This window comes from Rhinoraja longicauda, chromosome 19 (assembly GCF_053455715.1).
Source record: "Rhinoraja longicauda isolate Sanriku21f chromosome 19, sRhiLon1.1, whole genome shotgun sequence".
Classification (NCBI taxonomy): Eukaryota; Metazoa; Chordata; class Chondrichthyes; order Rajiformes; family Arhynchobatidae; genus Rhinoraja; species Rhinoraja longicauda.
The window spans coordinates 22,769,239-22,781,942 of NC_135971.1; the positions used below are offsets into that span (position 1 = coordinate 22,769,239).

The 12,704-nt window shown below is 52.3% G+C and overlaps 1 protein-coding gene across 1 annotated transcript in view; it reads left to right on the forward strand.

Moving 5' to 3' along the window:
• Nucleotides 1-12,704, forward strand: part of LOC144602891 (ral guanine nucleotide dissociation stimulator-like) — a 73,598-nt gene that overhangs the window by 16,666 nt on the left and 44,228 nt on the right. The window contains exons 7-9 of the mRNA XM_078416012.1: nt 4,035-4,156; nt 8,559-8,648; nt 9,519-9,681. Coding sequence (XP_078272138.1) covers nt 4,035-4,156; nt 8,559-8,648; nt 9,519-9,681 — 375 coding nt within the window. The remainder of the gene's footprint in view (nt 1-4,034; nt 4,157-8,558; nt 8,649-9,518; nt 9,682-12,704) is intronic.

Genomic DNA, 12,704 nt, shown 5'->3' on the forward strand with positions numbered 1-12,704 from the left:
CTGATGTGCAAAAAAGGTCATAAAAACACAACGTACATGAACAACAGACAACAGACAATAGGTGCAGGAGGAGGCCATTCGGCCCTTCGAGCCTGTACGCACCGCCATTCAATGTGATCACGGCTGATCGTTCTCAATCAGTGCCCCGTTCCTGCCTTCTCCACCCGTACCCCCTGACTCCGCTATCCTTAAGAGCTCTATCCAGCTCTCTCTTGAATGCATTCAGAGACTTGGCCTCCACTGCCTTCTGAGGCAGAGAATTCCACAGATTCACAACTGAAAATGTTTTTCCTCGTCTCAGTTCTAAATGGCCTACCCCTTATTCTTAAACTGTGTGTGGCCCCTGGTTCTGGACTCCCCCAACATTGGGAACATGTTTCCTGCCTCTAACGTGTCCAACCCCTTATTAATCTTATACGTTTCGATAAGATCCCCTCTCATCCTTCTAAATTCCTGTGTATACAAGCCTAGTCGCTCCAGTCTTTCAACATACGACAGTCCCGCCATTCCGGGAATTAACCTAGTAAACCTACGCTGCACGCCCTCAATAGCAAGAATATCGGTGACGTACTACAGTTTTTAGGGTCGAGTGGTTCATCTTGCTCTGCTCTATTATCTTTGATTGCCCCTCAGTAACCTGTCCCTAGTGTGTGTGTGGGATAGTGTTAGTGTGCAGGGATCGCTGGGCGGCACGGACCCAGTGGGCCGAAGGGCCTGTTTCCGCGCGGTATCTCTAAACTAAACTAAACTACTCTTAATATGTGTCAGAAGGAACTGCAGGTGCTGCTTTATGACGAAGATAGAAACATAGAAAACAGGTGCAGGAGTAGGCCATTCGGCCCTTCGAGCCTGTACGCACCGCCATTCAATATGATCATGGCTGATCATCCAGCTCAGTAACCTGTACCTGCCTTCTCTCCATACCCCCTGATCCCTTTAACCACAAGGGCCACATCTAACTCCCTCTTAAATATAGCCAATGAACCGGCCTCAACTACCTTCTGTGGCAGAGAATTCCACAGACTCACCACTCTCTGTGTGAAGAAATGTTTTCTCATCTCGGTCCTAAAAGACTTCCCCCTTATCCTTAAGCTGTGACCCCTGGTTCTGGACTTCCCCAACATCGGGAACAATCTTCCCGCATCTAGCCTCTCCAACCCCTTAAGGATTTTATATGTTTCTATAAGATCCCCCCTCAGTCTTCTAAATTCCAGCGAGTACAAGCCCAGTCTACCCAGTCTTTCTTCATATGAAAGTCCTGCCATCCCAGGGATCAATCTGGTGAACCTTCTCTGTACTCCCTCTAAGGCAAGAACGTCTTAGAAGATAGACAGAAAACGCTGGAGTAACTCAGCGGGTCGGGCAGCATCTCTGGAGAGAAGGAATGGGTGACGTTTCGGGTCGAGGCCCTTCTTCAGACAGGAACAGAAAGTGGTCCATGAGTGTCGTTAGATGTATTTACATTACTTACATCTCAAATCTATTTGCCCAAGTTTATTTCATGGGGAATTTTCCTAAAGCTGGCTACAAAATCTTCCCCAATTTCTGATCCCCTGTTTCTCAGCCCTGACAGAGATATTTGAGGTTGGACACAGAGTGCTGGAGTAACTCAGCGGGTCAGGCCGCATCTGCGGAGATGGACACAGAGTGCTGGAGTAACTCAGCGGGTCAGGCAGCCTCTGTGGAGATGGACACAGAGTGCTGGAGTAACTCAGCGGGTCAGGCAGCATCTGTGGAGAGAAGGAATGGGTGACATTTCGGGTCGAGACCCTTCTTCAGAGATGCTGTGTTACTTATAGTCAATCCCCTGACTCATGAAGTCAAGCGTACCATAAATCAAAGCCAAAAGACAAAGGGATATAATCAGGCCATTCGGCCCATCAAGTCTGCTCCGCCATTCAATCATGGCCGATCTCTCTCCCCCTCCTAACCCAATTCTCCTGCCTTCTCCCCACAACCCCTGACACCCGCACTGATCAAGAATCTATCTATCTCTGCCACTGACTTGTGGCCTCCACAGCCGTCTGTGGCAAAGAATCCCACAGATTCAATAGACAATAGACAATAGACAATAGGTGCAGGAGGAGGCCATTCGGCCCTTCGAGCCTGTACGCACCGCCATTCAATGTGATCATGGCTGATCACTCTCAATCAGTACCCCGTTCCTGCCTTCTCCCCATACCCCCTGACTCCGCTATCCTTAAGAGCTCTATCTAGCTCTCTCTTGAATGCATTCAGAGAATTGGCCTCCACTGCCTTCTGAGGCAGAGAATTCCACAGATTCACAACTCTCTGACTGAAAAGGTTTTTCCTCGTCTCCGTTCTAAATGGCCGACCCCTTATTCTTAAACTGTGTGTGGCCCCTGGATCTGGACTCCCCCCAACATTGGGAACATGTTTCCTGCCTCTAACGTGTCCAACCCCTTAATAATCTGAACACGTTTCGATAAGATCTTAATAATCTTATACGTTCCGATACCCTCTGACTAAAGAAATTCCTCCTCATCTCCGTTCCGAAGGTACGTCCTCTAATTCTGAGGCTGTGCCCTCTGATCCTAGACTCTCCCACTAGTGGGAACATCCTCTCCACATCCACTCTATCCAGGGCCGTATGCCTTGTTTGACACCCTGTCTACCTGTGTTGCCACTTCCAGCAGCCCCCTGAGGCCTCAAGACCCCTCTGTACATTGCTGCTGACAAGGGTCTTACCATCCATAGTATATCTTACCCTTACATTCGACCTCTCAGAGTGCAGCCTCTCCTGTCAAAGAAATCTAGGGAGCCCCCTGAAGGTTCTTGGATATGACTTGGATGAAGGGATTAAAAGCACCATTAGCAAATTTGCAGATGATACAAAGCTGGGTGGCAGTGTGAACTGCGAGGAAGATGCTATGAGGTTGCAGGGTGACTTGGACTGGTTGTGTGAGTGGGCGGATGCATGGCAGATGCAGTTTAATGTGGATAAGTGTGAGTAAACCTTGGCGGCAAAAACAAGGAGGCAGATTATTATCTCAATGGTGTCAGATTGGGTAAAGGGGAAATGCAACGAGACCTGGGTGTCCTTGTACACCAGTCAATGAAAGTAGGCGTGCAGGCACAGCAGGCAGTGAAGAAAGCCAATGGCATGTTGGCCTTCATAACGAGAGGTTTTGAGTACAGGAGTAAAGAGGTCCTTCTGCAGTTGAACAGGGCCCGGGTGAGACCGCACCTGGAGTACTGTGTGTGCAGTTTTGGTCTCCTAATTTGAGGAAGGACGTCCTTGCTATTGAGGGCGTGCAGCGTAGGTTCACCAGGTTAATTCCCGGAATGGCGGGACTGTCGTATGTTGAAAGACTGGAGCGACTAGGCTTGTACACACTGGAATTTAGAAGGATGAGAGGAGATCTTATCGAAACGTATAAGATTATTAAGGGGTTGGACACGTTAGAGGCAGGAAACATGTTTGAGGAAGGACGTCCTTGCTATTGAGGCAGTGCAGCGTAGGTTCACCAGGTTAATCCCCGGGATGGCGGGACTGTCACATGAGGAAAGATTGGAAAGACTGGGCTTGTATTCACTGGAGTTTAGAAGGACGAGAGGGGATCTTATAGAGACGTATAAAATTATAAAAGGACTGGACAGGCTAGATGCAGGAAAAATGTTCCCAATGTTGGGGGAGTCCAGAACCAGGGGCCACAGACACAGTCTAAGAATAAAGGGGAGGCCATTTAAAACTGAGGTGAGAAAACAACTTTTTTCACCCAGAGAGTTGTGAATTTGTGGAATTCTCTGCCGCAGAGGGCAGTGGAGGCCAATTCACTGGATGGATTTAAGAGAGAGTTAGATAGAGCTCTAGGGGCTAGCGGAATCAAGGGGTACGGGGAGAAGGCAGGCACGGGGTACTGATTGTGGACGATCAACCATGATCACAGTGAATGGCGGCGCTGGCTCGAAGGGCCGAATGGCCTCCTCCCGCACCCGTTTTCTGTTTCTACGTGCCTTTGCTCACCTGGGTGTCTCCTCTTTGCCTCTGGGGCTCGTGTGCCGACCGACAGGAGTTTGAGATCATCGCCCAGATCCGGCTGCTCCAGAAAGCCTGCCGCAATTACAGCTTCGAGAAGGAGCCCGAGTTTCTCCACTGGTTCGACGGCCTCGATACCCTGAGCGATGATGAGAGGTGAGACCACCCTCCAAACCCCCAACCCCCCCTCACCCCCAACCCCCAACCCCCAACCCCCAACCCGCAAGAAATCGCAGCGAATTGTGGAGGCAGCCCAGACCATCGAACAAGGCCCGAAGTATCTCGGCGATCGCTTCGCTGAACACCTGCGCTCGGTCCGCATTAACGCAACTGATCTCCCGGTGGCCCAGCACTTTAACTCCCCCTCCCATTCCCAGTCTGACCTCTCTGTCATGGGCCTCCTCCAGTGCCATAGTGAGGCCCGCTGGAAATTGGAGGAGCAGCACCTCATATTTCGCCTGGGCAGTTTGCAGCCCAGTGGTATGAACATCGACTTCTCCAACTTTAAATAGTTCCTCTGTCCCTCCCTTCCCCTCCTCCTTCCCAGTTCTCCCTCTATCTTCCTGTCTCCACCTATATCCTTCCTTTGTCCCGGCCCCCTGACATCAGTCTGAAGAAGGGTCTCGACCCGAAACGTCTCCCATTCCTTCTCTCCCGAGATGCTGCCTGACCCGCTGAGTTACTCCAGCATCTTGTGAACAAACCGAAGTATTTCTTGGTCAGCAAGGACAAGTTGGGCCGAAGGGCCTGCTCCCATGGTGCATTCCGCGCCTAACGTCAAGTAACCCCTGCGTCCCCTCTCTCTCCGCCCCTCCCCGCCCCTAGTCGTTGTACCAGTTTTCAAGTGGTCTTGTTGAGTTTCGTTGTCTGTAACTCGTTTTCACCTAGCCCACAGATAACAATGGCCCGCTTCCTTTATCACCGTTACTTTTTTGCGCGTCTTTGATTCATGTGTTCTGTATCTCTCCACATCTCCGTCTGTATCTCTCGTTACCCTCTCCCCCGACTCTCAGTCTGAAGAAGGGTCTCGACCCGAAACGTCGGCCATTCCTTCTCTCCAGAGATGCTGCCTGACCCGCTGAGTTACTCCAGCGTTTTGTGTCCATCTTCGATGTAAACCAGCATCTGCAGTTCCTTCTTAATCATAATCAAGGATGTTTACACACACACACACACACACCCCCCCCACACACACACACACACACACACACACACACACACACACACACACACACCCCACACACACACACACACACCCCACACACACACGCACACCCCCCACACACACACACACACACACACACACACACACACACACACACACACACACACACACACACACACTCACCCCACACACACACACACACACCCCACACACACACGCACACCCCCCACACACACACACACCCCACACACATACACACACCCACACACACACACACACACACACACACACCCTACACACACACACACCCCACACACATACACACACCCACACACACACACACACACACACACACACACCCTACACACATACACACACACACACACACACACACACACACACACACACACACCCTACACACACCCTACACACACACACACACACACACACACACACACACACACACACACACACCCTACACACACACACACACACACACACACACACACACACACCCTACACACACACACACACACACGCACACCCCCCACACACACACACACACACATACACACACCCACACACACACACACACACACACACACACACACACCCCCCACACACACACACACCCCACACACATACACACACCCACACACACACACACACACACACACACCCCCCACACACACACACACCCCACACACATACACACACCCACACACACACACACACACACACACACACACACACACACACACACACACACACACACACGCGCACACACCCTACACACATACACACACACACACACCCTACACACACACACACACACACACACACCCCACACACAGACACACACACACACACACACACACACACACACACACACACACACACACACTCACCCCACACACACACACACACACACACACACACACACACACACCCCACACACACGCCCCCCACACACACACACACCCCACACACACACACACACACGCACACACACACACACACACTCACCCCACACACACACACACACGGATGCATCACAGCAGGGCGGCACGGTAGCGCAGCGGTAGAGTTGCTGCTTTACAGCGAATGCAGCGCCGGAGACTCAGGTTCGATCCTGACTACGGGTGCTGCACTGTAAGGAGTTTGCACGTTCTCCCCGTGACCTGCGTGGGTTTTCTCCGAGATCTTCGGTTTCCTCCCACACTCCAAAGACGTACAGGTATGTAGGTTAATTTGACTGGGTAAATGTAAAAATTGTCCCTAGTGGGGTGTAGGATAGTGTTAATGTGCGGGGATCGCTGGGCGGCACGGACTCGGAGGGCCGAAAAGGCCTGTTTCCGGCTGTATATATATGATATGATATGAACAGCTCCATCCACGACCGCAAGGAATTGCAGCAAATTGTGGACACAGCCCAGACCGTCGCACAAACCAACCTCCCTCCCACCGACTCCATCTACACCTCACGCTGCCTCGGCAAGGCCAGCAGCCCAGACCGTCACACACAAACCGACCTCCCTTCCACCGACTCCATCCACACCTCACGCTGCCTCGGCAAGGCCAGCGGCATCATCAAGGACCAGTCTCACCCCCGGCCACTCCCTCTTCTCCCCTCTCCCATCGGGCAAGAGGTACAGAAGTGTGAAAACGCACACCTCCAGATTCAGGGACAGATTCTTCCCGGCTGTTATCAGGCAACTGAACCATCCCACCACAACCAGAGAGCAGTGCTGAACTACTATCCACCTCACTGGAGACCCTCGGACTATCCTTGATCGGACTTTGCTGGCTTTACCTTGCGCTGGACGTCATTCCTTTACCATGTACCCGTACACTGTGGACGGCTCGATTGTAATCGTGCGTTGTCTTTCCGCTGACTGGTTAGCACGCAACAACAAAAGCTTTTCACTGTACCCTCGGTACAATAAACTAAACTGAACCCTCACCCCTGAGAGTGGCCTCACAGGTCGATAGAATGGTCACGAAAATGTTCGGCAATCCGGCCTTCATCAGTAAAGGCAGACACAAAGTGTTGGAGTAACTCAGCGGCTCAGTTTAGTTTGGAGATACCGCGCAGAAACAGGCCCTTCGGCCCACCGAGTCCGCGCCGACCGGCGATCCCCGCACACTCACACTGTCCAGGGCGGTCACGGTAGCTGCCTTCCAGCGAAATGCTGTCCGGGTTCAATCCCGACTTCGGCCGCTGTCTGTACGGAGTTTGCACGTTCTCCCCGTGACCTGCCTGGGTCTTCTCCAAGATAGACAATAGGTGCGGGAGGAGGCCGTTCGGCCCTTCGAGCCTGTACGCACCGCCATTCAATGCGATCGTGGCTGATCATTCTCAATCAGTACCCCGTTCCTGCCTTCTCCCCATACCCCCTGACTCCGCTATCCTTAAGAGCTCTATCCAGCTCTCTCTTGAATGCATTCAGTGAATTGGCCTCCACTGCCCTCTGAGGCAGAGAATTCCACAGATTCACAACTCCCTGACTGAAAAAGTTTTTCCTCATCTCCGTTTTAAGTGGCCGACCCCTTATTCTTAAACTGTGTGGCCCCTGGTTCTGGACTCCCCCAACATTGGGAACATGTTTCCTGCCTCTAACGTGTCCAACCCCTTAATAATCTTATACGTTTCGATAAGATCCCCTCTCATCCTTCTAAATTCCAGTGTATACAAGCCTAGTCGCTCCAGTCTTTCAACATATGACAGTCCCGCCATTCCGGGAATTAACCTAGTGAACCTACGCTGCACGCCCTCAATAGCAAGAATATCCTTCCTCAAATTTGGAGACCAAAACTGCACACAGTTCTAAATGGCCGACCCCTTATTCTTAAACTGTGTGGCCCCTGGTTCTGGACTCCCCCAACTTCGGTTTCCTCCCACACTCCAAAGACGTGCAGGTTTGTAAGTTAATTGGCTCGGTATAAAAGTGGATTGTCCCTATGTGTGTGTGAGATAGTGTTAATGTGCGGGGATCGCTGGTCGGCACGGACCCGGTGGGCCGAAGGGCCTGTTTCCGCGTTGTATCTCTAAACCGAACTATCCTGCAGATTAGAGATGAATTACATTTTTAAAAAACTGAAGCCAATTAACCTACAGGTATCTTGAAATGCTGGAGTAACTCAGCAGGTCAGGCCGCATCTAGGGCAGAGGGAATGGGTGACGTTTCTTCCATTAACCTACGAATTAGTGCACGTCTTTGGAGTGTGAGGGAAAACCCACGCGGGTCACGGGGAGAACGTACAAACTCCGTACAGACGGCGCCCGTGGTCGGGATGGGACCCGGGTCTCCGGCGCCGCGAGGCGGCAACTCTACCGCCGCGCCACCCGTGATGCGTGACAAAGGAAAGTGATACCGTTTGTGTCTGCCCCAGCTACAGGCTGTCGTGTGAGTTGGAACCGCTGGAGATCGCAAGTCCGCTGTTGAAAACCCGGCCCACGTTGGTGATCACCCCTTGCAACGAGTAAGTGAGGGAATTCAGCCCGGCCCCCATTCAACACCAATCCCAAGCAGGCTTTAGTTCGAGGTAGGCCCAAAACGCTGGAGGAACTCAGCGGGTAGGGCAGCATCTCATTAAAGACAACGGACGGGCGACGTTTCTGGCTGAGACCCTTCTTCAGGCTGATGTCAGGGGAGGGATCGGGACAAAGATAGGAGATATAGTCGGAGACGGGAAGACCGGTGGAAGAACTGGGAAGGGGGAGGTGATGGAGAGAGAGTATAAGAATACGAAACGTATAAATGGCGGGACTGTCGTATGTTGAAAGACTGGAGCGACTAGGCTTGTACACACTGGAATTTAGAAGGATGAGAGGGGATCTTATCGAAACGTATAAGATTATTAAGGGGTTGGACACGTTAGAGGCAGGAAACACGTTCCCAATGTTGGGGGGAGTCCAGAACCAGGGGCCACACACAGTTTAAGAATAAGGGGTAGGCCATTTAGAACGGAGATGAGGAAAAACTTTTCCAGTCAGAGAGTTGTGAATCTGTGGAATTCTCTGCCTCAGAAGGCAGTGGAGGCCAATTCTCTGGATGCATTCAAGAGAGAGCTCTTAAGGATAGCGGAGTCAGGGGGTATGGGGAGAAGGCAGGAACGGGGTACTGATTGAGAATGATCAGCCATGATCACATTGAATGGCGGTGCGTACAGGCTCGAAGGGCCGAATGGCCTCCTCCTGCACCTATTGTCTGTTGTATCCTTCTAAGCTCCAGTGAAGACAAGCCCCTGGTTCTGGACTCCCCCAACTTCGGGAACATGTTTCTTGCAAACGTGGGGAGCATTTTCTCCTACAGTGTGGACTTGCTGATGGAACGTCTACTTTCCTTGCAGTCCATCTCCCGCGCTGAGCCCTGCACTGATGTCCGCCAGCGGTCTGCCGCCGTGGGACGGTCCCGCCTCACCGCCGCTGGAGCCGGGCGGCGTTCCGGACATGACGGGAGCGAAGGAAAACTCGCTGTGGCCCTTCAACGCCCTGCTCAGCAAGGCCCCCTGGGTAAGCACCTCCTCCCCCGATCCTTCCCCTTCCGACCGCCCCCTCTCACCCGCGCCGCTCGGCCCGTCCCCCCCCCCCCTTGGCCGCTGGTGCTAGCCCACGATCGCCCCCGGGCAACGCCGTGAGAGAGGAAGGAACTGCAGGTGCCGGCAACTCACGCTCCGAAGACGGACACAAAGCGCCGGAGCGACTCAGCGGCGTCTCTGGAGAGAAGGAACGGGCGACGTTTCATAGAAACATAGACAATAGGTGCAGGAGGAGGCCATTCGGCCCTTCGAGCCTGTACACACCGCCATTCAATGTGATCAAGGCTGATCATCCAGCTCAGTATCCCGCACCTGCCTTCTCTCCATACCCCCTGATCCCTTTAGCCACAAGGGCCACATCTAACTCCCTCTTAAATATAGCCAGTGAACCGGCCTCAACTACCTTCTGTGGCAGAGAATTCCACAGATTCACCACTCTCTGTGTGGAAAAAAACTTTCTCATCTCGGTCCTAAAAGACTTCCCCCTTATCCTTAAACTGTGACCCCCTGGTTCTGGACTCCCCCAACATCGGGAACAATCTTCCCGCATCTAGCCTGTCCAACCCCTTAAGAATTTTATACGTTTCTATAAGATCCCCCCTCAATCTTCTAAATTCCAGCGAGTACAAGCCGAGTCTATCCAGTCTTTCTTCATATGAAAGTCCCACCATCCCAGGGATCAATCTGGTGAACCTTCTCTGTACTCCCTCTATGGCAAGAATGTCTTTCCTCAGATTAGGAGACCAAAACTGTACACAATACTCCAGGTGCGGTCTCACCAAGGCCCTGTACAACTGCAGCAGAACCTCCCTGCTCCTATACTCAAATCCCCTCGCTATGAATGCCAACATACCATTGGCTTTCTTCACTGCCTGCTGCACCTGCATGCCTACTTTCAATGACTGGTGCACCACGACACCCAGGTCTCGCTGCATCTCCCCTTCTCCTAATCGGCCACCATTCAGATAATAGTTTCGGGTCGAGACCCTTGTTCAGACTGGAGTCAAGGGGAGAGAGAGAGAGACGAGAGGTTTAGACGGTGACGTGGAGAGAAAACATTCTTCAGACTGAGGGGCAGGGGAGAGGGAGACTCAGAGAGTATAGGAGCAAAGAGGTCCTTCTGCAGTTGTACAGGGCCCTGGTGAGACCGCACCTGGAGTACTGTGTGCAGTTTTGGTCTCCAAATTTGAGGAAGGATATTCTTGCTATTGAGGGCGTGCAGCGTAGGTTTACTAAGTTAAATCCCGGAATGGCGGGACTGTCGTATGTTGAAAGACTGGAGCGACTAGGCTTGTATACACAGGAATTTAGAAGGATGAGAGGGGATCTTATCGAAACGTATAAGATTATTAAGGGGTTGGACACGTTAGAGGCAGGAAACATGTTCCCAATGTTGGGGGAGTCCAGAACCAGGGGCCACACAGTTTAAGAATAAGGGGTCGGCCATTTAGAACTGAGATGAGGAAAAACTTTTTCAGTCAGAGAGTTGTGAATCTGTGGAATTCTCTGCCTCAGAAGGCAGTGGAGGCCAATTCTCTGGATGCATTCAAGAGAGAGCTGGATAGAGCTCTTAAGGATAGCGGAGTCAGGGGGTACGGGGAGAAGGCAGGAACGGGGTACTGATTGAGAATGATCAGCCATGATCACATTGAATGGCGGTGCGTACAGGCTCGAAGGGCCGAATGGCCTCCTCCTGCACCTCTTGTCCATTGTCTATTGCCTATAAGGAAGGATTAGGCGTGAAAACGAGACATCAAAGGGGATGTGGCTCATGGAAAATGTAGCATGGATCATTGTTGGCTTTGAGAAGGTGACAACGAAGCAAACAGAGATAGGATGTAGTCGGGGACAGTCAGACTGGTGGGAGAACTGGGAAGGGGGGGGGGATGGAGAGAGAGGGAATGCAAGGGCTACTTGAAGTGAGAGAGTCAATGTTGATACCGCTGGGGTGTGAGCTGCCCAAGCGAAATACGAGGTGCTGTTCCTCCAATTTGCGCTGGGCCTCACTCTGACAGTGGAGGAGGCCCAGGACAGAGAGGTCAGTCTGAAGAAGGGTCTCGACCCGAAACGTCACCCATTCCTTCTCTCCAGGGATGCTGCCCGTCCCGCTGAGTTATTCCAGCATTTTGGGCCTACCTTCGGTTTCAAACAGCACCTGACCTGCAGTTCTTTCCTACACGTTTTGCCCGCTGGAGTTTTGGTGGATGGGTGAGGCACGGTGGCGCAGCGGTAGAGTTGCCTCCTCACAGCGCCGGAGACCCGGGTTCCATCCCGACCACGGGCGCCGTCTGTGCGGAGTTTGCACGTTCTCCCCGTGACCTGCGTGGTTTTTCTCCGAGATCTCCGGTTTCCTCCCACGCTCCAAAGACGTGCGGGTTTGTAGGTTAATTGGCTTTGGTGTAAATGTCAATTGTCCCCAGTGTGCGTGGGATAGTATTAGTGTGCGGGGATCGCTGGGCGGCGCGGACCCGGTGGGCCGAAGGGCCTGTTTCCACGCCTCAACCCTAGATTCTAGTAAACCTCCTCTGGACCCTCTCGAACACCAGCTCGTAGAAAATAGGTGCAGGAGGAGGCCATTCGGCCCTTCGAGCCTGTACGCACCGCTATTCAATGTGATCACGGCTGATCGTTCTCAATCAGTACCCCGTTCCTGCTTTCTCCCCAACATCCCTTGATTCCGTTAGCCCCAAGAACTAAATCTAACTCTCTCTCTTGAAAACATCCAGTGAATCGGCCTCCACTGCCCTTCTGCGGCAGAGAATCCCACAGATTCACAACTCTCTGGGTGGAAAAGTTTTTCCTCATCTCAGTCCTAAATGGCCGACCCCTTATTCTTAAACTGTGTGTGTGACCCCCCTGGTTCTGGACTCCCCCCAAACATCGGGAACATTTTTCCTGCATCCAGCCTGTCCAATCCCTTACGAATTTGATATGTTCCTACAAGATCCCCTCTCATCCCCTGAGTACAAGCCCAGTCGACCCATCCTTTCATCGTAT